General features: G+C 49.1%; 1 protein-coding gene across 3 annotated transcripts in view; it reads left to right on the forward strand.

Moving 5' to 3' along the window:
• The first annotated feature begins 6,574 nt into the window (after window positions 1-6,574).
• SEMA5B (semaphorin 5B) overlaps window positions 6,575-23,377 on the forward strand; it is a 49,405-nt gene continuing 32,602 nt past the window's right edge. For 2 of the 3 annotated variants that reach the window (XM_065876064.1, XM_065876065.1), the window contains exons 1-3: window positions 6,614-6,767; window positions 11,968-12,067; window positions 16,909-16,954. In XM_065876064.1, coding sequence (XP_065732136.1) covers window positions 6,614-6,767; window positions 11,968-12,067; window positions 16,909-16,954 — 300 coding nt within the window. Of the gene's footprint in view, window positions 6,768-11,967; window positions 12,068-16,908; window positions 16,955-23,377 lie in introns of all 3 variants that reach the window. The other variant, XM_065876066.1, reaches the window with a different exon arrangement.

Here is a 23,377-nt window from a genome sequence, read left to right on the forward strand (position 1 = left end):
CCATGGTACTCTAAAGCCTCAAGAAGGTGGGATGACCTCTGCTATGCACTGCTAGTGGAGAAATTCTATGATTATTTTCATGTCAGACTAGAAAAACATAATAGAAATAGAAATTCCTGTTTGTCTTAGGCGTGTTGGTTGTAGGTATGAGAAACCAAACTGTGTGGAATAGGAATCGTGCTTGGCTAATGATATCTGAGGCCTGAAAAAAAGGGCTTAAATTAGGAGTGAATTATTCAATAATAATAATAATAGCCAACCCTTACACAGCATCTGCTTTGTGGCAGGTGCTGATCTAAGCCTACTAGACAAAATAACTCATTCAATGTTTGCAGCAACTCTGCGAGGGAGGTATTATTATTCTCCCCATTTTACAAACAAGGAACAGACACAGAAGTGTGATGGTCAAACATGAGAAAGACACCTGGCGGTAGGCAGAGCAGAGCTGATTCTGTCATCAACAGCCCAGGTTCCTGTCTTTCTGCACCACGATCCTTATCATGGGGCTAGAGGTCACCTAAAGATGCAGGGTTGTCCTATCTTCAGGCCAGGCGGGAAAGGAGCCTTCTCAGATACGTCCCCGCAGGCCCCAAGCGACTTCCTTGCGCGTCTCACTGGCCACTGGTCTGAAGGCCAGGACAGGCCCTGAGCAGGGCAAGCTGCCCCCACCTCACCCCCAGTGATGCACAGGTGCCTTTAGGAAGAAGGAGGGCAAGAATGGACACCCAAGAGGCAATAGTGTGTAGGCGACTCCTGGTCTGACACAACTCCAACAAGCTTAGGCAAAAACAGGGACTTTGATTACAAGGATCTGGGAGCTGGTGGCTCACGGAAGTAGAACGTAGTCAGACCTCAGGAAAGGGCTAGAACTGGGAACTAGAAGGCTGGCAGCGTCCCAGGGAGACTGCTCTCTCCTGCCACTGGTCTCTGACTTCTGCTCCTCTCCTCAGCCCACAGGACAGGTGGAAGACAGCGCCCCCATGGGGCCATTAGTGTTCCAGGTTCCTCTGAAAAGACTGACTTGACCCTGGGGTTGGGGGTGGGAAGCATACACCCAAATGGCCAGGGAGAGCATCTGATTGGTCTGTTTTGACCACGTGACTTCCCTGGGTGCAGGCAGCTATGGTGGGGGGGGCGGGGATAAGGTGTGTAAGGCTGCTGAGGGTCCACCCCTTTAACGTGTGGATGGGGGCGTAGATCATTTCCAAAGATGGGGAATTCTTGGGAGTTGGGAAGTCAGGCCCCACCCCAAGGATCTAGAAAGGGTTCAAGAAGTCAGACCCTGTAACCCTCTCAGTGATGTGGAGCTTAACTGCCTCCTTTTTTCACTATGGCAGCCCCTGCTCTGCTGGCGTCTCCAGGCCCTGGTTCACGGAGCCCTGGCCATCTGCACCCCATGCTCCGGCCCCACCCCTTGCCACCCGGTTCCTTCTGTCCCTCCTCTGTACCCCTCTTAGGATCTCCCGGCTTCTTTGCCAAGGGCAGAGGAGGTCCTTGAAGGTGGTTGTCAAATAGGCTGGGCACGGCCCCTGTGGCATTGTGAAGTCAACACCTCCGCCACCCCGCAGCCTCAGGATCAGAACCCTCACCGGAACAAAGACTCTTCCTGTCTGCTCCCTAATCAGAGTCTGCCTGTCTCTGGGTGACTGTGGTCTGCGAGCCGCTTACACGTCCATCGACTGCTCGGGCTCTCTCTCCCTCTTTTCTCCTCCCTCGCCTGAGCAGAGGAGATGGGAATCCAGGTTCTGCCCTCAGTCCTTCCCACCCTCATTCCTATGCCGTGTACCCTTCCCTTCTCCTCAAGCAGCAGATGTGCTGTGCTGGGGCCAGGTGGACAGAGTGATATTAATCTAGCAATTATTGATTCAGGAGGGACTTGGAGGACATATTTACATGAAAACCGTAATGTGAGCAGAACTTCTGCTGCGGAAATTAGGTATTTTTAGGCCTGGGGTCTGGGGGAGAGGAAGGGGCCTAGGATGTGCTCCTAATTCAGGCTGGGGGCACTCAGAACCTGGCCACGCAGAGGGCCAGACCTGAGGACTCTGGGAGTGGCAGGGAGGCCTGGGAAAGAAGTGTAGGGCAGGGGGAGGGTTGGGAATAATGGGGGGAGGGCAGCTGCCTTACCACCTTCCATGTCCTGAGAGGCCAAAGGAAGAAAAGCCCCAGCTAAGGTCTAAAAAGAGTATGCTTGCATATGCATTGAACATTGACAATTAGGTGTTAATATCAGTCAGGGTCCCCATAGGAAACAGATGGCACACGCAAACTGGGAAATGTGAGGCCAGTTTAATAAAGGAACTGTTGACAGAGGTGTGGGAAGGGTTTGGGGAACCATATGGGAAGGCTCACTGTGCAATACCCTGGGGCTGATAACCAGGGGGCAGTACACCCCCAGGCCTGAAGGGAGGAAGTGGGGAGCGATTGTGGAAACCTGGAGGCCGAGAAGCTGCAGGAATGAGCTCTGACCTTCTGTGGAGGGACGCAGCGGCCCACTCTGCTGCCTCCTTCCTCCCTCCCTCCCTCCCTCCCCCTCCCCATCTTATGCCAGTTCCCCCTATTGACCAGAGGGAAGGGGGCCCCGATGCAGTCCAGACACAGAACAGGGAGGGGGAGGGAGAGTGGAGGAAAGAATAAAAGGCATCCACCGCAAGGGCGCAAGGGGATTTCCCCAGTCCTCCCCGCTCCTCTTCCTTCAGGGCACCAGAATAGCTCTAATTGATGCTCAGTCTCTGCCGGGCACTGTTCTAGGCCTTTAAAAGGTAGGGAGGGAGACGCAAGAGGGAGGAGATATGGGGGTGTATGTATATGTATAGCTGATTCACTTTGTTGTACAGCAGAAACTAACACACCATTGTAAAGCAATTATACTCCAATAAAGATGTTTAAAAAAAACAAAAAAAGGTAATACACTCCAGTATCCATGGGGGATTGGTTCCAGAAACAGCACCCCCATACCAAAACCCTCCGATGCTCAACTACCTTATATAAAATGGTGTAGTATTTGCATATAACCTATGCACATCCTCTCATATACTTTAAATCATCTCTAGATTACTTATAATACCTAATGCAATGCAAATGCTATGTAAATAGTTGCTGGGAGCATGGCAAGTTCAAGTTTTGCTTTTTGGAACTTTCTGGAATTTTTTTCCCCCAAATATTTTTGATCCACGGTTGGTTAGAGGCAGAACCCGCAGATATAGCCACCTGTAACTCCCTTAACTTTTACAACTGCTGAGGGAGTTGATATTGTTATGCTCACTCCCAATTCGGGGAAACTAAGGCAGGGAGAGGTTAAGTATTTTTTCCTAGAGTCGCACAACTGGTAAGGAGAAGGCTGGGATTTAAACTCAGGTTGACTGGCTCCAGAGGGTTGGCCTTGCCTGTTGATTCCACACTCCCCCAAGGCCAGGAATCAGAGTCAAGGAAAGGAGATGATGGGCACCCAGGATAGGACAGCAGTGCCAAGCCCTTTGCAGCAGGAAGGACCCAGCTTAGCGCTGAGGAATAAGTTCTAGTGAACAAGTGTGTGAAACATCGCTTCAGGGAATAAGTTTGAGCCAAACCTCCCTCCCAGAGGATCTCTGCTCAGAGAGATGGCCAGGCTCTCCTGGGGAGGGACAGAATTGAGCCTGAGAATGAAGGAATGAAAGAGGTGCTCCGGGGACTAATGACCCGTCGGGTGCAGGATGGGGTAGGGTAAGGGTGCATGGACGGTGTAGTCACTGGGGTACTTCTGGAAGCCTTGCAGCAATGCAGTGATAGGTTTTAATACCATTGCACACACAAGTGAGGAAACTTAAGAAGAAAATCATCCTGCTGTAGCTTTCCAGACCTTGAGTAAGTAGTGGCAGTAGGGAGGGAAGAGAGAGGAGGGGTTAGGAGCAAAAAGAGCATGAAGGAAACCCAGGGGCCTCTAGGGCTTGGGGAGGCTCATCACAATCGCCTTTGGGATCACTTACCTGCTGGCCCCAGGACTCCGCCCCCAGTGGAAGTGATTCTGATTTGCTCCTATCCCAACGGGGAATCCCTGATCTAGTTCAACCTTTCACTTCACAAATAATGAAAGTGACATCAGAGAGGTCACTGAGTGGGTTAAGGACATGTGAGGGATGTGGGATCAACAGGGCTTGGTGACACATTGGATGGCCCGGGGAAGGAAAGAGGTGGGAACTGATTCAGAGGGTCTGGTCAGGCTCCAGAGGAACCGCTGGGCAGCTCCATATTACAAGTTTCAGGGAACCAACACTAATTTTTAAAAGGTTTTTAAAATTTTTATTGAATAGGTATTAAACATATTTAATATTCAAAAATGAAAATAAAATAAAAAGGTATATATTGAGAAGACTGGATCACCATTTTGCTACTTTTAAGTAACCATTTTTTAAAGAATTAGTTTTGGTTTATTTTTCCATTGTATCGTAATGCTAATACAGCAAATATAAATATATATTCTTATTTCTACCCTCTTTTTAAAGAAATTTATCTATTATTTATTTTTATTTTTGGCTGCGTTGGGTCTTCGTTGCTGTGAACGGGTTTTTCTCTAGTTGCGGCGAGCGGGGGCTTCTCTTATTGCGGAGCACGGGCTCTGGGCACACGGGCTCAGCAGTTGTGGCTCATGGGCTCTAGAGCACAGGCTCAGTAGTCGTGGCCTACAGACTTAGTTGCTCTGCGGCATGTGGGATCTTCCCGGACCAGGGCTTGAACCCATGTCCCCTGCATTGGCAGGCGGATTCTTAACCACTGCATCACCAGGGAAGTCCTCTACCCTCTTTTTTTACCCAAAAGGTGCTATTACACTGTTCTGCACCTTTCTTTTTTCATTTAATATACCTGGAGATTCCTCCATAGCAAAATCTGGAGCAAACCCCCATTCTTTTCTGGAGCTGCATCATATTCCCTTCCAAAGACATAGCGTGGCTTATTTAGGGAGTCTCCAGTTGCTGGATATTTGGTTGTTTCCTGTCTTTTGTTATTTCAAAAAATACCACAAGGAATAATCTTGTGCATAAGTCACTTTGCCTGTGTGCAGGTGCGCTTATAGTCTATTTTTGTTTCTTAACTAACTGTGGTGAAGGAGCAGGTTTTACCTTTCAATTTACAATCTGTCGCAGATGGATACTTACGTAAAATTCAATAAAAGCAAATTCCTTGAGGAGTGAATTGAAAAAAAAAATCTAGGCAAAATACAAGTCCACATATTTTGTTATTACATCCAATAGACATAAAAATTGCTCTGTCGGGTTTCCCTGGTGGCACAGTGGTTGAGAGTCCGCCTGCTGATGCAGGGGACACGGGTTCGTGCCTGGGTCTGGGAAGATCCCACATGCCACGGAGCGGCTGGGCCCGTGAGCCATGGCCGCTGAGCCTTGCGCATCCGGAGCCTGTGCTCCGCAACGGGAGAGGCCACAACAGTGAAAGGCCCGCGTACCGCAAAAAAAAAAAAAAATGTGCTCTGTCAAATTACTATAAAGGTTTTAAAAACCACTCTCCAAATTCATTTTATCTTATCTCAGACTGGTCACAGCTTGTGGATCGGGCGACCACTTTACTCCCAGGAATTATTAGGTCAAAGGGTAAATGCCTCTGTTGTTTTGCCAGATGTTGCCAAATCCCTCTCCATCGGGTTGTACAATTTTGCCCACCCACCAGCAGTACATGAGAGCGCCCCTTTTTCCACTGCGTCACCAAGAGCTGTCATCTCACTTGGATATGTGCTAAATGACAGGTGAACAACGATATCTCAGTCCAAGTTTTCATTTGTGTTGCTCTTATTATGAGTGAGAATAGCGTCGTTCATATTTTTAAGTCCTGTTTGTATTTATATTCTTTGCCATTTTTCTACTGGACTGTTGGTCTTTCTCCTCTTAATTCTCAGGAATTCTTTGTATATTAGGAATATTAGCCCCTTGTCTCTGACATGAACTGCAAATCTTTTTCCCTTTCTTGTCATTTGCCATTTGATTTTGCTTGATGTTTGCTTTGGGGAGAGAGGGAGCATGCAGAAGTTTGTGGGTTTTATGTAGTTAAATTTGTCAATCTTTTCTTTAATACCTTCTGGATTTGGAGTCGTGGTTCTCCACTCCAAGGTTATGAAGAATTCTACCCACATTTTCTTCTAGTATTTTTCTGGTTTTATCCTTAACATTTAAACCTTTCATCCAGTGGAATTTTTCCTAGTTGGTGTGAGTTATGGATCTAAATTTATCTTTTTACAAATGACTACCCACTTGTCCTAACTCCATTTATTAAAATCCCTAAGATACCACCTTTATCATTAAAATAAATTTTAAGCCATTTGGGATCATAATAGAAAAATCTCTATAATTTGTCAGTTTTGTCCAGAATACCATTACAAGGGAAATTAGCTTTCAAGGTATGATCTATAACTTTACATTACTAGAGCAGAGCAAACTCTTAAGTATTGTAAAAAAAATTAAATTTATTTAAACAGACAAACAAACAGATCCCGTGGGGCTACCGACAGGCACGGAGGAGATCGGGAGAGGTGGGCGCTGCTGAGGGAGCGTGTGGTGAGAGTGAGTGTTTGCATTTCAGGTCTCTCCCCAGCCTGCCTCCAGGAGCTGAGAGTACAGAGGGGCCCACCATGGTGTTCCCGGGACCCCTGGCTATCACCCTGCTGCCGCCCAGCCTCACACTGCTGGTGGTGCACCTCACCAGCTCCCAGGATGTCGCCAGTGAACCCAGCAGTGAGCAGCAGCTGTGCTCCCTGAGGGAACACCCCATCGTGGCCTTTGCAGGTGAGAGCCACTTCCCTCTCGGTCCTTTTTTGCAATGACTGTGTCCTGAAGGACTTAGTGTCTCTTTGGCTGTTGGAAGTCATTTCTTGTAGGGTACGGGAGACTCTTCCTCTGGGGATAGATGTAAGAAGGATGGGCAGCCATGGGCTCGAGGGATCTGATTTTAGTCTCCAGACAATTTGTTCAGGCCCTTCATCCATTTTTCCCTGGGGGAGGAGGTGGTCTTTCTCTGGAATTCCTTTGCTGGAGAATGAGGTTATAGGTGCCCGGGGTGCTGTAGCCAAGGGTTGGTTGGTCATCTTGTGCTTCCAGCTCTTCTGGAAGCACAAGCTCTATTTCTTGGCTACCCTGGGAAAGAATGAAGCTGACTCACTCATTAGGAAGTGCCTAGAGATCTCTGGATGGGTTCCCTGTGCTGTAAGATGGCTGCAGGGATGCCTGTTTTTGGCGCCTTGGGAGCCCCCAGGGAAAGGGGCCTTGATGACAAATAACTCCTTCTGTCAAGGGAGGGCATGAGAGTGTCTTATCATAGTCTTTCCCAGACTGGAGTTTGTGAATCACTGGACATATTCTGAGGGGTCCATAAGTTCTCAATAAGTTTCTAAAATTAGTATATACATTTGATGATAATCTAAAATCATAACAAAACACAAATCCTGGAGCATCCTGCATGTTCTCCCTCAACTTATTAGCCAGTTTGGTGGTCACTGGGGGTGTTAGGACCACATCGACACTTCAGGATCCATCACCTCCATGATGGAGCTCACACTGGGATCTGCAGATGTGGTCTCAGGGGTCCCCACGTTCTTAAGTGATAAACACCCATCCTATTTCCTCTTCACAATAACACTGGCAGCGAGGCAGGGCAAGGGCTGTCACCTCTGTTTACAAATGGGGAGGGCTGAGGTGTAGACGGTTGGAGCGACTTGTCAGAGCCAGATCTCCACGTCTGCCTCCTGACTCCATCCCGGGCTCTGCCCATTCCCGGCCGCAAAGGGACCAGGTGCGTCCACCGTCAGATGCGTGGCAGCCCATCCTCTGTGATTCCACACAGCCAGCTGAGAGAGGCAAGATGGAAACCAGAGTGGAGAAATGAATCCATAAGACCGAGGCGGGCATGGGATTCGGCGGGTGGGGAAGGCAGTATGGATAGGAGTTGGGGCAGCGAGGTGGGGAGGCTGGAGGCGTTTCAGATGTGTGGGATTCCCAGCTGTGGGCTGGCTCCTGTCTCGGGGAGGAGGGTTTCCAGCTGTCTTCTCCGTGCTGTCTTGTTTGAGCTGGGATCTGAGGCTTCGAAGGCTTAAGTGGATTAGAGCAAATTAGTAATGTCCTTAAACCTACAAAATGCACGCACACCCTCTGACTTCTGATGGCTCTTGGAGGCTGTCACTGCAGGGAGGGACCAAGGAGCAGAATCCTGAGCGTGTCCCCATGCGGGGGCTGCCTGTGGCAGCTCCTAATGAGCCCTTTCTTCTCAGGGGCTTTGCTGGGACACGGTTGGCCTGGCTGATCCTGGGGCCATGGACAATGGAAGGAGAGCAGGGAAATCCCTGTCACCCAGCCAGGCTGATCTGTACTGGAACAAACTGGCTGGTGATGGGAGGAGGGTGGAGAGGTGGAGGATGTGTTCCTTGAAAGCCTGGCTTCCTTGACACCATTCTGATCTTCAGCTGTAAATTACTTGAATGAACCTGACTTCCCACCCCGCCCCCTTTCAGAAGGAAGGAATGAGGCCCAGAGTGACATAGGCAGTTGACACAGAGTAACTAAGAAATCCCCAGAGCCCCAGGTGAGCAGAGATGGTCCGTCCTAGACTGACAGCCCTGGAGACAGGCGTCATCTCTGTTTTTCCTCCTCAGGCCTCCTGGCCTCCCCAAAATTCACCCGTTCCCTCTTTCTGCTGGCTTTGGGTTTTCCTGTCTATTGGCCAAATTTTTCTTGGGCCCCTGACCCAATACCTGACTCCAGGCACGGAGCTGGACGCTGCGGGGCCTCAGAGGTGAAGAAGTTTCCTTTGAGTACTCATGTCCCTGTTGTTCCTTAAATGTCGCTCCCTTTGGTCTCCCAGTGCAGTTAGTCCTGGATGAGGGCTGGTCCTCTTGTCTCCCCACATCCTTTAGTTCTGCTGGGCACAGACTAGGGACTCCATTCATGTTGGGTGACTATGTTCTGGGTGATGCCGTGTTCCAGAGAAGCTGCCATAATCCAAGCCCGCACCAACCCCCAGCTTCCAGATGTTACATTTTACTTCTGACAGTTGAGTAGGCTTCTGACCCTGTAGCTGTGAGTTTCCCTCTCCCCTGACACCTGGCTGATCTGTGAATAACCCCTAAATACCCCAGAGGAGCTGCCAGTTGCAGAATCTGACAGACGTTTTTCTGTTTTGTAAGGTTAAATTTTCTCCTATGGGTTTCTTTTAAGGGGATCCACCTGTGTTTCTCTCCCGCCTGCACGTTATTCCTTTTGACACAGCTTGGTCTTTCGAGGTGGCAGGGAGAAGCCAGTATGGAGTTAACACTGGCAGTGGTTAATCCACAAAGTGGGTAATTGAATTGACTATAATTAAAATCACAGGCACGTCATGGAGAATGTCATTTTTCTCTTAAAGTCACTGTCCAAAGCGTTCACTGCACATGGAGCTCAGAACGTGCTCGGTGTTTTAACAACAGCCTTCCCTCTGGTCCTGTTTGCCTGTGTAATAAGAGGAAGCTGGCTCCCTTCCAAAGACAGCTCCCCCAGGATCACCTCGCTGTGCCCGCTGCATCTCCCCCCTTGCCCCTTCCCCCTTGCCCTTGTCAGTCACTTCGGGGTAAGGAAGAGGGACAGAAACTGGAAGGGACCGCCCCCCCTCCTCCACCCCCACCTCCCACTGTCTTCCTGGCTCCTGCCCTGTTTCCTCTTCCTCTCCCTTCTCCCCAAGAAAGGGTTGGAATGAAGGCTGAGCTGAGCCATCTCCAGATGGAGTTTCTCCTGGTTTGCCGCAGACCAGTCATGCCACGTCTTCCCCTGTTCAGCTGCCCACATCTGGAATACCCCTGTCAGAATGGAAGAAGGGGATTAAAGTGCAAGCCAGTTGCTACTATTGGAGAGCACCCAGTATGCTGGGGATGGCAACCCCTCTCTCTCTCTCTCTCTCACACACACACACACACACACCCCACCCGGAAAACAGATGAGCACATTCAGAGTGACAAAAACGTGCAGTATGAATGGAACGCGAAGGGTGGAGAGAATATGGAACAAAATAAGATCAGGATGGAGAGGTTATAATCCAGGAAGGCTTCCTGGAGAAGGAGGACCCTTGGCTTAGTCTCTAAGGTACCATGATATCCTATCAGGATTTCTGAGAACAGCCCTGAGGTCAGCTAAAAACCCGGCCTACCCGACTCCACATCCATTCCTTATACTGTGATCACCCAAATGCCATTGCAACTTCGTGATGATTCTTGCCAACCTATAGTCACCTGCTGAGGGCAGAGGCAGACATGAAGGATTTGCTTCATTTTGCTGTAGTTTTTCTTTCTTCTTTTTTTTAATCATCCATATCACAGTTTTCTGAAAAACATCCAACTCGCAAAACCTTCAGTTCTCCAGGGAGCGATTAAGTGTTTGCCTGCCATGCAGAAATGAAGCGTTGCTTTTACTCTGTAGTGGAGGGATAATGAGCACTGATTTATTTCCCTTGGATGACACACACACACACACACGCACGTGCGTGCACACACACACACACACACACACACACACACACTACTCTGGGCCTTCTGGGAGCCAGCTACTAATACACTGTGAGGAAGAAATCTCAGGGCCTCCTCACATTCCCCTCATCTTTACCCTATCGGCGTGAAAGCGTGAAAGTTCCTCTGCCCCACAGCTTTCTCTCTTTACTGGTCAGTTCCCTCACATCCATGAAGAAGGGGCTGAAGGAGAGCTATTAAGGGGCTGTGAGCCAAGATGGGGGAAGTGGTTCTCCATTTGGAGGGAAAGTCAGCTGGGCACTGTTCCCCAGGTGTACCCTCTCCAGACCACTGCCCCATCCATCCAGAGGGCTTGGAGGTCTCCTCTGCCCACCTGGTCCCCATGAAAGACTTTGGCCTTGGCTGGGAAGATTCTTCTTGGAGACAGAGATGGGCACTGCCCACCCACCCTCCATTCCTTCCACCTCTGTGGAGTCTTGTCTGAAAACCTGAGGCTTCTTGTACAAAAGGGAGTTGACGATTATTCATACATTCATTCAAATACTTCCAGCTGCTGGGAGGAGGCTAGAGCTCCCAGAAGCAAGATTGTCCTTGTCCCCCAGGGCAAACTACCAGATTAGACACCCAGTGAGATAGGAGCTTTGATGGCAGTCAAGAAGAGGTCTATGGGAGCCCGTCACCTTGCGTGGGGGAGTCAGGGAAGGCTTCTTGGAGGAGGTGGGGTGGGGACAAACAGGAACTGTTCCACTGAGGAACAATAGAATTGCAAAGGTTTGCAGGCTCTTGAGGGATAGATCTGGAGATGTGCACTGTGTTCTGGTTGAGTGTGGCTGGAAAGGAGGGTTTAAGGGGGAATGTATAAGCAGAAGCTTCATTCTTTCAGTGGATCACTAGATCACTAATGTGCCAGGCATTCATTCTACTTGGGAGGACAGTGGGGCCAGAACCCAAAGGAGTTGGGACTTTTCCTGGAGGAAACTGGGAGCTATTAAAGAGTTCTAAGCTAGAGAATGACATAACCAGATTTGCATTTTAGAGAGATCACTTTGTTGCCTTGTGGGAAATGGGCTGGAGGGGCAAGAGTGCAAGCCATGCCAGTTAGGATGCTGTTGGCACCAGTCCAGGCAAGAGATGATGGTGGCTTGGCTGGGGGATAGGGTGCAGAGGGCGAGATGGATGGATTTCAGAGAACGAACAGGATTTGCCAGTATGTTTGGTGTGGCTGGTGAGGGTCTCGGGGGGTCAAGGATGATTACAGGTGTCCCTTTGTGCAGCTAGGGGGTGGGTGGAGCCCTTCTCTGAGCTAGGGAACAAAGCAGGAGCAGTGACACCACCCCCACTCCCAGTCCCCCAGCAGGCTGCTCACAGAGGTGGGCAGGCAGAACCCAGGTCTCCAGGGTGCCCCTGCCTCACTGCAGCCCTTCCGTTCTTGGGTCCGATGCTGGTGCAGCTGGGAGCCCCTGGGCCAACAGTAACCAAATGGCTGCTTCTCCCTCCCCCAGATCTGAAGCCATGGGTCTCTAACTTCACCTACCCTGGAGCCCAAGATTTCTCCCAGCTCGCTCTGGATCCTTCCAGAAACCAGCTCATCGTGGGAGCCAGGTAATGAGGTACAGGAGGGTTGGGACCAGGACTGGGGGATCAATTCTAAGCGATTGAGTGGAGGGAATATCATTTGGCATGACCCTCTGTGGGCAGACCCTCACCCTGGGCTCCTATTCCACCCTACCAGGCCCTCTCTGTGTCTGAACGTCAGTCCCCCAGAAAAGGAAGCAGTGGATGGGTGGTGGGGGGAGGTGGGAAGGAAGTGACCTCCAGATCTCAGCAAGCCACATTCCTCAGGGTCTGGTAGTTATTAAGGGCAGGAATGCCTGCTGGCAACCTCCCAGCCCCTGTCCCTGCCATCCTGCCAGGACCTACCTAGCTGGTGTCCTCCCCATGCAGAGAAGGTGCCCAGGAGCCCCCTGCTGGCGGGCTGGCTGCCTGCACCTGGGACATGGGACACGGGCCATGTGCTTCTTTTATGAAGGACCTCACCTCCCTGTTGCCTGATATCAGTTAGCCCCACTGCCCAGGTCTGGTATTCAAGGGGTAATACACTCTAGGGGGGACTTGTAGAGACTTTACAGAGCAGAGTAGGAGGAGAGAGTCCTCAAAATCATAGACCTTCAGCTCCGGTAGGGAAGGGAGCTTAGAGATGGTCTGTTCCAGTGGGACCAGAAGCATCAGCAGCATTGGGAAACTTGTTAGAAGTCAAATTCTTGGGCCCTACCCCAGACTGGATGAGTCAGAAACTCTGGAGGTGGGGCCCAGCAACCTGTGTTTTAACAAGTGCTCCAGGTAAGCCTGATGCACACTGAGTCTCAGAATCACTGGCCTAATCCAACTGTCCTCAATTTCAACATGAGGAAGCAGAGGCTGGAGTGGGGAAGGTGACCTTCCCAAGACCACGTAAACAAGATGACAACAGAGTCTGGGGACGAGAACCCAGGTCCCCTAACCTCAGGGCTAGAGTTTTTTCTGCCAACCCACGTTACCACCTCCAACTGCACTGCTGTTTTTCAGAAGCTCTCCGCCCCAGAGGTTCTGATTCAGCAGGTCTGGGGTGAGGGAGGATGGTCACTGGGTTGGATGCCTCCAGGCTCCACTGTGTAGCTGACCATCCTTGACTTCTGGGCTTTCCTGAGTGGCCCCACCCCTTCATTTGCCACGTGAAAAGGAGGCAAGTCGAGGATGGAGCTCTGGACCAGATGAGCTGCGTTCTTGTCCTGGGTAATCTTGACCTTTGAGCCTCAGTTTCCTCATCCGTAAAGTCCGGGTTATGTGATGCTGCCAACATCACAGGGCTATTAAGAAGCTGGGGCTGAATGCATTTTATTTTTTTAATTTTGAAATTAACTTATTACTTTGCATCAGTGATGTGTGTTATGGTATAACATTCAGAAGGTACAAAAGTGAAAAGCAGGGCCAGCCCACTATACACCAAGCAGGACCCCTCACTGGAGGCGTGCCCTGTGGTGAGTTTGCATGTCCTCTCAAAAGTAATTTCTACATATGCAAGTATACAAGAGCGTGGACCTTATTTTCCAAGCAAAGAGAATCATTGTTTTACTTTTTATGTTGAGATAGTGGTAGATTTACGTGCAGTTGTAAGAAATAATACAGAGATCACATCCTTATATCCTTCACCCCATTCCCCCCCACACAGTGGTAACATCTTGCATAGCCATAATACAACACTGCAGTCAGGAAACTGACATTAATGCCATCCTTCCACCTGATTCAGAGTCCACCAGCTTTACATATGTAGTTTTTAGACTCCTGATGCCTTTGAAATAAGTAAGACAGAGAAAGACAAACACCGAATGTTATCATTTATATGTGGAATCTAAAAAATAAAACAAACGAATTAATATAGCAAAACAGAAACAGACTCACAGATATTGAGAACAAACTACTGGTTACCAGTGGGGGGAGGAAAGGAGGGGGGCGAGATAGGAGTCGGGGATTAAGAGAAACTATTATCTATAGAATAAATAGGCCACGAGAGTAAACTGTACAGCACAGGGAAATAAAGCCAATATTTTATAATAAGTTTAAATGGAGTATAAGCTATAAAAATGTGGAATCACTATGCTGTACACCTGAAACTACTGTAACATTGTAAATCAACTAGACAATTAAATAAATAAATAATAGAATCCTGGTGCCTTTGCTCTGAACCTTGTGGAAGCATTTTGAAAGCTGCCATTCATTCTGCACCTGCCATGTGCCCGGCACTATTTTATGTGTCCAATGTGCAGTAAGACATCTAAAACGTGTAGTAAATCAGGCACGTAATAAGTCGTGTAATCTTCACAGTAACCCCAGGCAGTAGGTTCTGTGATTATCCCCATTGTATGGACCAGGAAACTGAAACGCAGGAGGGTTAAGTCACCGGCCTGCGTTCACACTGCTCTTCCTGATACTTTTCCCCCACGTGGGGTGAGGGGAGCCATACCTTTGCCTGGGTCCTTGAGCCTGGCTGTGCCCACAGAGAACCAGGGGAAAACCTGGACTGGGTCCCTTGCACCCCTTACAGCAAATGAAGTGGGTCCTCAGCTTCTTCCTTCTCCCCCTTTCTCTTGGAGCTTCTTTCCTTCTTCCTTCTCTTCTCCCTGACATGTTCCCCCTTCTCTGTGACCCCCTGGGCCTCTGGAATTCCGGCTAGGGAAATATTTTATTCATTTATGCCCCGCCTTGTTGCATAAGGGGTTCAGGATGGTCAGGCTTCAGAGATTTCTCTCTGTTCTTATCTCCCAGAGAAGTAGACTTCGATGTGATGAATGATTCTTGTTGAGATAAAAATGAATAAAGTTTTGCAATGTTTCCTCTAATTTTTTAAAGCTGTGAGCAGATGCCTGTGTTACCTGAGCAGACAGCTGGGGCAGAGCCTTAAGCTGGAGCCCATCCGTCCCCAGGCTGGGAGGGTGGGGGCAGAGGAGGGGCCTGGGGAGGGACCTCAGAGGCCTGTAGCCAAGGTCCCCTAGTGAGGCCCACCAGGACAGAAAAGCAGCCGAGTGGGTCCTGGACCCAGAGCCAGAGGTGTCTCCTTCAGGCCCCTGGATTCTTTCATCAGGGCCTCTCCCTCTCTCTCTGGCCCACTCTACAACCTTTCCCTTCATTTCTCAGCACAGCTAAGGTAGGCCAGAACTTTCTAAAGCAATCATTCCTGAAAACTTCAGGAACCAAGAGGAATGGCCAGAAGATGTAAGAAGGAAAGAAAATTCTTAGGACAAACCCAAACTTTACATCTGTTTGACATTAATAAAGCCTTTCAACGTGCGTCACACCATTCCTCTGTCTCCACGGCCCTATGAAATAAGAATGGCAGGCATTAGTTTCTCCATTTTGCAGATGTGGACACTGAGTCCCTCAGAAGGCCCCCAGCAAGTGGCTGAGCTGGAATTCTCCCTGCCTCTGCCACAGGGGCTACTCTGAACCAGCAATCACTTTCATGTGGCTCTCTGACCAGGGGGTCCTGCCACCCTCCGAGTCCACGCATGGTGCCTAGTGGCTCCAGAGTCCGTGCAAAGCAGGCTCAGCAGCGCCTGACACCATGAGCGCTCAGTAAGTGGGCGATAGTCACAGTAGTGATGGCATCATCATTATTATTATTTCAGATTTTTGTTTTTTTAATTAAGACTTTATTTTTTTAGAGCAGTTTTCGGTTGGCAGCAAACTTGACAGGAAGGTACAGAGAGTTCCCATAGACACCCCCGCCCCACACAGGCCCAGCTTCCCTCGCCACCAGTAGCCTCCACCGCAGGTGCATTTGATGAACCTACACTGGGACATCATCATCACTCAAAGCCCAGAGTTTACCTTAAGGTTCACTCTTGGTGGTGTACATTCTGTGGGTCTGGACAAATGTATAATATCACGTACTCATCATTAGAGTAACATTCCTAGTAGTTTGACTGCCCTAAAAATCCCCTGTGCTCTGCCTGTTCATCCCCGCCGCCACCCCACCCCCTGGCAACCGCTGATCGTTTTAATGTCTCCATAGTTCTGCCTTTTCCCAGAATATCATATAATGAAATCATACAGCATATAACCTTTCCAAATTGGCTTTTTTCACTTAGTAGTATGTACTTAAGCTTCCCCTACGTCTTTCCATGGCTCGATAGCTCATTTCTTTTTAACACTGAATAATATTCCATTGTCTTGATGCACCACAGTTTACCCACGCAACTACTGAAGGACATTTTGGTGGCTTCCAAGTTCTGGCAATTATGAATAAAGCTGTTATAAACATCCGTGTGCAGGTTTTTGTGTGGATATAAGTTTCCTTATTTAAGGTTTTCGAGCAGCAGGCTGATATGATGAAAGCAGTGTTTGAGGAGGATGAATCTGGCAGCCCCGTGCAGGTGGCGATGTGGAGGAGAGGAAACACGAGGTGGCAGAGGGGCAGTTTGGGCAAGAGGAGACAGGCTGGGCCGGGGAGGTGGCTGAGGGACGGAGGAAGATGACCTGCCTGGGTCCCCACAAGAGCTCCATGAGGCTTTATGTGGAACAGAAACAGGTTCCATGGTTGGGAAGGGGGTGTGGGAGGCTGTGCCCTGGGCCTGCTGGGATGGCGGGGAACAGAGACAGCGTGGGCTTTGGGAGCAGATGCGTCTGGGTTTCAATCCCACATCCTGCACTTACTATCTCTATGATTAGGGCCATTTACCCAAACTGTTTCCTCTTCTGTAAAATGGAGTTTTCTCTCTACTCCCGGCGTGGCAGTGCAGATTAAATGAGCAAATGGAGGTGAAGCTCTCCCTGGGGTCGGCCCACTGTCAGCCGTCTGCAGTCGGCACCCAGTCCTGGCACCCCATGAGGCAGGAGCCAGGAAGCTGTTCCTGGAGACCTACCTGCAGAACCAGCCTGACTTACCATCTCTGTTTCTGTTTTCACAGGAACTACCTCTTCAGACTCAGCCTTGCCAATGTCTCCCTCCTTCAGGTACATTTGCTTCCCTTCCCTGTAATTTCCCTGGTATTTGGGGGCTGGGGCCAGGGCAGCACAAGGAGTGAGATTCAGAATTCAACCCCCAGGGTTGAAAACAGGAGCCCTGTGTTCTTTTCACTGGCTGTGGACTCACACTGGCAGTGGGGGTAATGGCTGGGAAGATATTTGGAAGTGGGGGCATGGCCACAGAAACACGGGGGCACACGCAGGGCTCCTGCGTTGTGAGGACAGGAGCTAGGTGCTCCTGTTTGCCTAGACTGAGGGCTCCCAGGACGCAGGACTTTCACTAGAACCAGTACAGTACTGGGCAGACTGGAACGGCTGGTCATGCCAAGTCCAGCTGCTAAATCCACAGGAGGGTCTCTGGGTTTGGGCCTCGAGGGAAAGGGTGGCCCTGGTTCCTTTCTTAGCCTGGCCTGAGTGATCCCATTGTAGCTCATTGTTTTCACTGAGCTGCGACTGATTTGTTATCTGCTGCCAAGAAGGACTCCCCCAGCATAATTCCCTAAGTGCTTTGGGAGGCACTTTGATGGGACTCCTTGATCCAGAACATTTATCCCAGATTGAGAAACAGATGCCATATCATCTCAGCAGAGGCTGGACATTCTAGAGAAAGGAAGGCCATCTCTTTGTCAATGAGGGGAGGGCCTCAGTTCCTGTGTCCAGGGGAGGCTTGCTGGTCTCCAGTGATCAAGTGTTCCTTGAGGACTTGCTGTGTATCAAAAGTGAGCTGGGGGCTTCCCTGGTGGCGCAGTGGTTGAGAGTCCACCTGCCGATGCAGGGGACACGGGTTTGTGCCCCGGTCCGGGAAGATCCCACATGCCGCGGAGCGGCTGGGCCCGTGAGCCATGGCCGCTGAGCCTGCGCGTCCTGAGCCTGTGCTCCGCAACGGGAGAGGCCACAACAGTGAGAGGCCCGCGTACCGCAAAAAAAAAAAAAAAAAGTGAGCTGGGGGAGGAGGGGCTATAAGACAAGCAGAGTCTCTGGCCGCTAGGGCTCACAGCACAGCCAGGAAAAGATGATGAGTGATACACACAACCTAATTAGAGAATGGTACAAGGAGTTAGTCAGGGCCTGGGCTATTTGGCATCGTGTTTCACTACAAAGGGCAGTTGGGGAAGGGGAGACCTCCTTGGTGAGCTAGTGTGACACTCTGGTCTAGTTTCTTCTAGCTGCACCTTTTTCTAGACCCCCAGGGGCCATTGCAGCTGGTTGCCACAGAGGAGGTGCTCCACAGGGAGCAGAAAGGGTGTGACCATCCAAAAGGAGGAGCCAGGAAGAACTAGGGGAAATTGAAAAGAAATTCCATTCATCGATTTTTAATAAACATTAATAAACATTAACAAACATTTATGGAATACCTACTATATGCTGGGTGCTGTCCCAGGCATGGTACTAGGCATTTGAGATCCCAAGGTGAATCAGGCTCTGTCCCTTGCCTGAAGGAGCAAGCATAAGAGATCATAAATGATTCCCTTTCCTGGATGGGACATGTTCCTGGGGCCTGGGCTGGAGCAAGGTGGAGTAAATTCCCAGAGGCAGCATCCCATGTCCTGCCAGCTTGGTTGGTCACAAGCAGCCCAGCCAGAGCCTAGTTTCCAAGTGACTTCCATGGGAAATGAACCCAAGATGCCAAACCCTGCAGGTCAGGGCCTGGGGACAGCCAGTGCACAGATGGTCCAAAGTGGGTGGGAGGAAGTGGATCCAAGCGTCCTGCCTTATGTTCAGGAGGCAGTTGGCTTTTTATTAAGTTCCCATGGTCAGCAAATGAAAGTCTTCTGGAACAGTAAAGTGGCCAAAGTGGGGAAAGAGAGACAGATGCACAGAAATAATGGCAGTGCTGTGGGAAGCATGTAAGAAGGGGTGCATGCCAGGTGCCAGGTGCCCAGAGGCATGAGGAACCCCCAGCCTCCGCAGGGTCTGAAAAGTCTTCCCAGAGAGCTGCCCTTGGGCAGCAGTTTGAAGGATGGGGTTTGGCCAGGCAGCTAAGGAGGAGACAAGGTATGAAATACCTTGGAGCACTGAGGGGGCAGTGTGGCAGGATCATGGGGTGGGAGTGGGATAAAGGTAGGAGATGAGGCCCAGGAAGAGAGAGAGTCTACATCACAGAGGGTCTTCATGGCTGAGCAGAGGGGTCCATATTTTATTTTGAAGGCAAAGAGGTATAAGCCGAGAAGTGGCATGAACAGATTTGGTGTTCAGATCACCCAGCCCAATGCAGAGAATGCATTAGCAGAGGAACTGGTTAGGAGAAACGGCAATAATCCCGGTGATTGATGGGGACAATTGAATTAAGGCAGCAGAGTGGGGATGGAGAGAAGAAAGGAAATGATCTTCAGGTGGCAGAATCTTACAGCGTCACAGCATCACACGGCTCCCCAGAGCACCAGGCACATTGTCTTCTGTGTGAAGGTGACCCCTAGAGTTGGGAAGCTGGCAGCCCTGGAGGGCTTAGCGAAGGCTTGGACTACAGTGGTGCCATCTAGGTTTCTGGCTTGCAGAGCTGGGTAGCAAAAATCAGGATGGGACTGGAGCTAGCCTGACTCTAGACACTGGCTCTCCCTCGGTTGCCCACTAGAATCACCAGAGGAGCCTTACAAAGCACTGATGCCTAAGAGGTTCTGTTCTAGGGCACAGCCGGGCACTGGGATTTTTAAAGGCTCCCAGGTGATTCCTTTGTGCAGCCAGATATAGGAGCCACTGCTCTAGGATGTTACGGCCTTTTTTGTAGATGCTGCCCAACTGGTTCGGCTTCCCCAGGTGTCCTTGACAGTTGACCGGCAGGTCCTGGGTCCCGTACCTTACCAGATGTTAGGACCCTCCGGCTTGATGCTGAGGCCTGGCGTTTGGTTCATTCTGCTCCGTGTGGATCTGGTCCCAGCCATGGGAAGGTACCTTCTGCCAGCCCTATCACTCATGATTGAGGCAGGAGCTGGGCCTCTGGGGCTTTTCTGAAGGCTTTTCTGCAGACCAGCCACAACTGCACCAGGAATTGGTTTTACCACCTTCCCAGGGTGTCTCTTAGGGCCTGACTCCAGGAGTTCAGATTGGATTCTTTGTAACAGAGCTAAGGAGATAAATAAATACAATTCATGTTCACATCCCCACCTCCCCACCATAGGGGAACCACCTAGCCGCAAAGAGGAGGGAACGAGAGAGAAGTTAGAGCGGGCTGTCCAGCATCCCCTCGACCAGGCAGGAGGCCGACCTCAGCCTCTGGTCTCCTGGTTTGTACTCTGATAAGAAAGCCCTGCCTTTTGACCATGAAAGCTGGACTTCATTGAGCGCTCCTCCATTGCCCTGTCTGGGGCTTTGGGTTCCTGTTCATAAGCTTTCAGTCCACAGCATCTGCTATCACAATTGGCTCACAGCAGCTAAATGCTAAAAATGAGCTGCAGCCCTTTGCTGAAGAGGAGACAGGGTCAAGGCCTCCCTGCTCCCCAGCCCAGCTTCCTTTACTCTCCGTCCTGCCTGGTGCACACACGCAGTTATAAATCTCCATTACAGACAACTGATCCTCCCACGTGGCCCCAGGGTATGATTTAACCAAACTTAAACCTCAGTGCTTTATTGATAGTTTAAATAATTAACACCCCTTAAAGAAAAATCTAAATACAAACAGTTCATGCAAACCAGTGTCCATTAAAAGGACTTCTAAGTACCTAACCCCTGTTAAACAATTTGTGTAAACTACTCTGCCTTAAGGAAAATAGAAAAACCCAGCTTCCTTCCAAGTCTCTAAGCAACAAGGGAGGAGAGATGCAGGTAGCGGCAGAGGGGGCAGGGTGCGTGCGGCAGAGGGGGCAGGGTGCGTGCGTGCCTGCGTGTGTGTGTGTGTGTGTGTGTGTGTGTGTGTGTGCGCGCGCGCACGCCCGTGCTTGCAGAAGGGGAGGGGAAACCAAATCAGCTCACCAGTGATTGTCATTTATCACTGTAACTTAATAAACTGGTGTGGGGGATAAAAAGGTGGCGAGTGGTCGACAGTGTTGGGGAGATGCTGAATGATAAGCTTACTTGGATTGGTCAATCAGGAGCTCATGAGCCACCTGTGCCACAGCAGTTCCAGAGGATGACATGGCTGGAGGCCTAATTGCAATGGATTTATGATCTTGGGCTGCCACATGTCCTGCATGTGCAGACGTGGGGACTGTTCTGCACATATGCATCAGGATGCACACGGGGCTTTGTTTGCGCCTGGGCAGATGGTGAGGCTGATCCTGAGCTCTTTTCTAGTTGTCTCCACATTGTCCAAACTAAGCTGGCAGCTCCATAGTTTTTTGAAATCTAAACTGATGAGTGGTGGACTTAATGCTCAGCTGTTTTAATGTTCAGCCATCGTCTCTGGTGTCCACGGGTGCTGCTGAGTCTGTAAGGAGATTATCCAATTCCTGGCTGTCTCAACTGCTTTCCCCATACCAGAAAACCATGCAGTTTCTCTTTACTAGAGATTGCCATCCTGGAATTTCTGGGACAGTCCTAGTTTAAGGCATTCTGCATGGCCGATTGATCATACACATCTTATCTCCACTCCTTCACCAAATTCACTAAAAGGACAGTGAGAAATTTTAAAAGGTACAGATCTGCAATGACAGAGAGAACAAAAGAGATGTCAGTAGAGAAGAGATGAAATGTATTCTGGGAAGGTGGGAAATGGATGGAGCAAATCATAACCAATTTGGTAGAGCAGGACAGTTTACAGAGGGAGATATGGCAGAGAAGCATCATGACTCCCCAGAAGGCCTCAGAAATTGGGGTGTTGGATATTGTGGAATGTGAGGATGAGGTACAAGGCTAAAAGGGGGAAATGGTTGAAATTATCTAAATTGAGAGGTCAGAACCCAGATCTCCTGTCCCATCCCACACAGTAATCCCTTCCTCCATTTACCCCTCCCCCAGTAAAGGGAGATTAAGACCCTTTTTTTTCATTAAAAAAAATTTTATTGAAGTGTAGTTGATTTGCAAAGTTGTGCTAATTTCTTCTGTGAAGCAAAGTGACTCAGTTATACATATACATATACATATATACTTTTTCATAGTCCTTTCCATTTTGTTTTGTCACAGGATATTGAATATAGTCCCCTGTGCCATACAGTAGGACCTTGTTGTTTATCCATCCTGTATAGAATAATTTGCCTCTGCTAATCCCAAACTCCCATTCCTTCCCTCCCCTCCCCCCCTTGGCAACCACAACTCTATTCTCTATGTCTGTGAGTCGTTCTGTATTGTAGATATGTTCATTTGTGCCGTATTTTAGATTCCACATATAAGTGATATCATATGGTATTTGTCTTTCTCTTTCTGACTTACTTTGTTCATTATGCTAATCTCTAGGTTCATCCACGTTGCTGCAAATGGCATTATTTCATTCTTTTTGATGGCTGAGTAACGTTCCATTGTCTCTATATGCCACATCTTTATTCATTCATCTGTTGATGGACATTTAGGTTGTTTCCATGTCTTGGCTATTGTAAATAGTGCTGCTGTGAACATAGGGGTGCATGTATCTTCTTGAATTATACTTTTGTCTGGGTATACGCCCAGGAGTGGAATTGCTGGATCATGTGGCAACTCTAGTTTTAGTTTTTTGAGGAGCCTCCATACTTTTTCCATAGCTGCTGCACCAGTTTACATTCCCACCAACAGTGTAAGAGTGTTCCCTGTTCTCCACACCCTCTCCAGCGTTTGTTATTTATAAAATTTTTAATGATGGACATTCTGACAGGTGTGAGCTGGTACCTTGTTGTAGTTTTGATTTGCATTTCTCTAATAATTAGCAATACTGAGCATCTTTTGATGTGCCTATTGGCCATCTGTATGTCTTCTTTGGAGAAATGTCTATTTAGGTCTTCTGCCCATTTTTCGATTGGGTTGTTTGGGTTTTTTTGTTGTTGAGTTGCATGAGCTGCTTGTATATTTTGGCAATTAAGCCCTCGTTGGTCGCATCATTTGCAAATATTTTCTCCCAGTCCGTAGGTTGTCTTTTCATTTTGTTTGTGGTTTCCTTTGCTGTGCAGAAACTTGTAAGTTGGAGTAGGTGCCATTTGTTTATTTTAGTTTTTACTTCTATTGCCTTTGGAGACTGACCTAAGAAAACATTGATACAGTTTATGTCAGAGAATGTTTTGCCTATGCTCTCTTCTAGGAGTTTTATGGTGTCATATCTTATGTTTAAGTCTTTAAGCTGTTTTGAGTTTATTTTTGTGCGTGGTGTAAGGGTGTCTTCTAACTTCATTGATTTGCATGCAGCTGTCCAACTTCCCCAGCACGACTTGCTGAAGAGACTTTTTTCCCATTTTATATTCTTGCCTCCTTTGTCAAAGATTAATTGACCCTACAGTGTGGGTTTTTTTCTGGGCTCTCTATTCTGTTCCACGTATCCATCTGTCTGTTTTTGTGCCAATACAACGTTGTTTTGAT

This window comes from Phocoena phocoena, chromosome 4 (genome assembly GCF_963924675.1).
Source record: "Phocoena phocoena chromosome 4, mPhoPho1.1, whole genome shotgun sequence".
Lineage (NCBI taxonomy): Eukaryota > Metazoa > Chordata > Mammalia > Artiodactyla > Phocoenidae > Phocoena > Phocoena phocoena.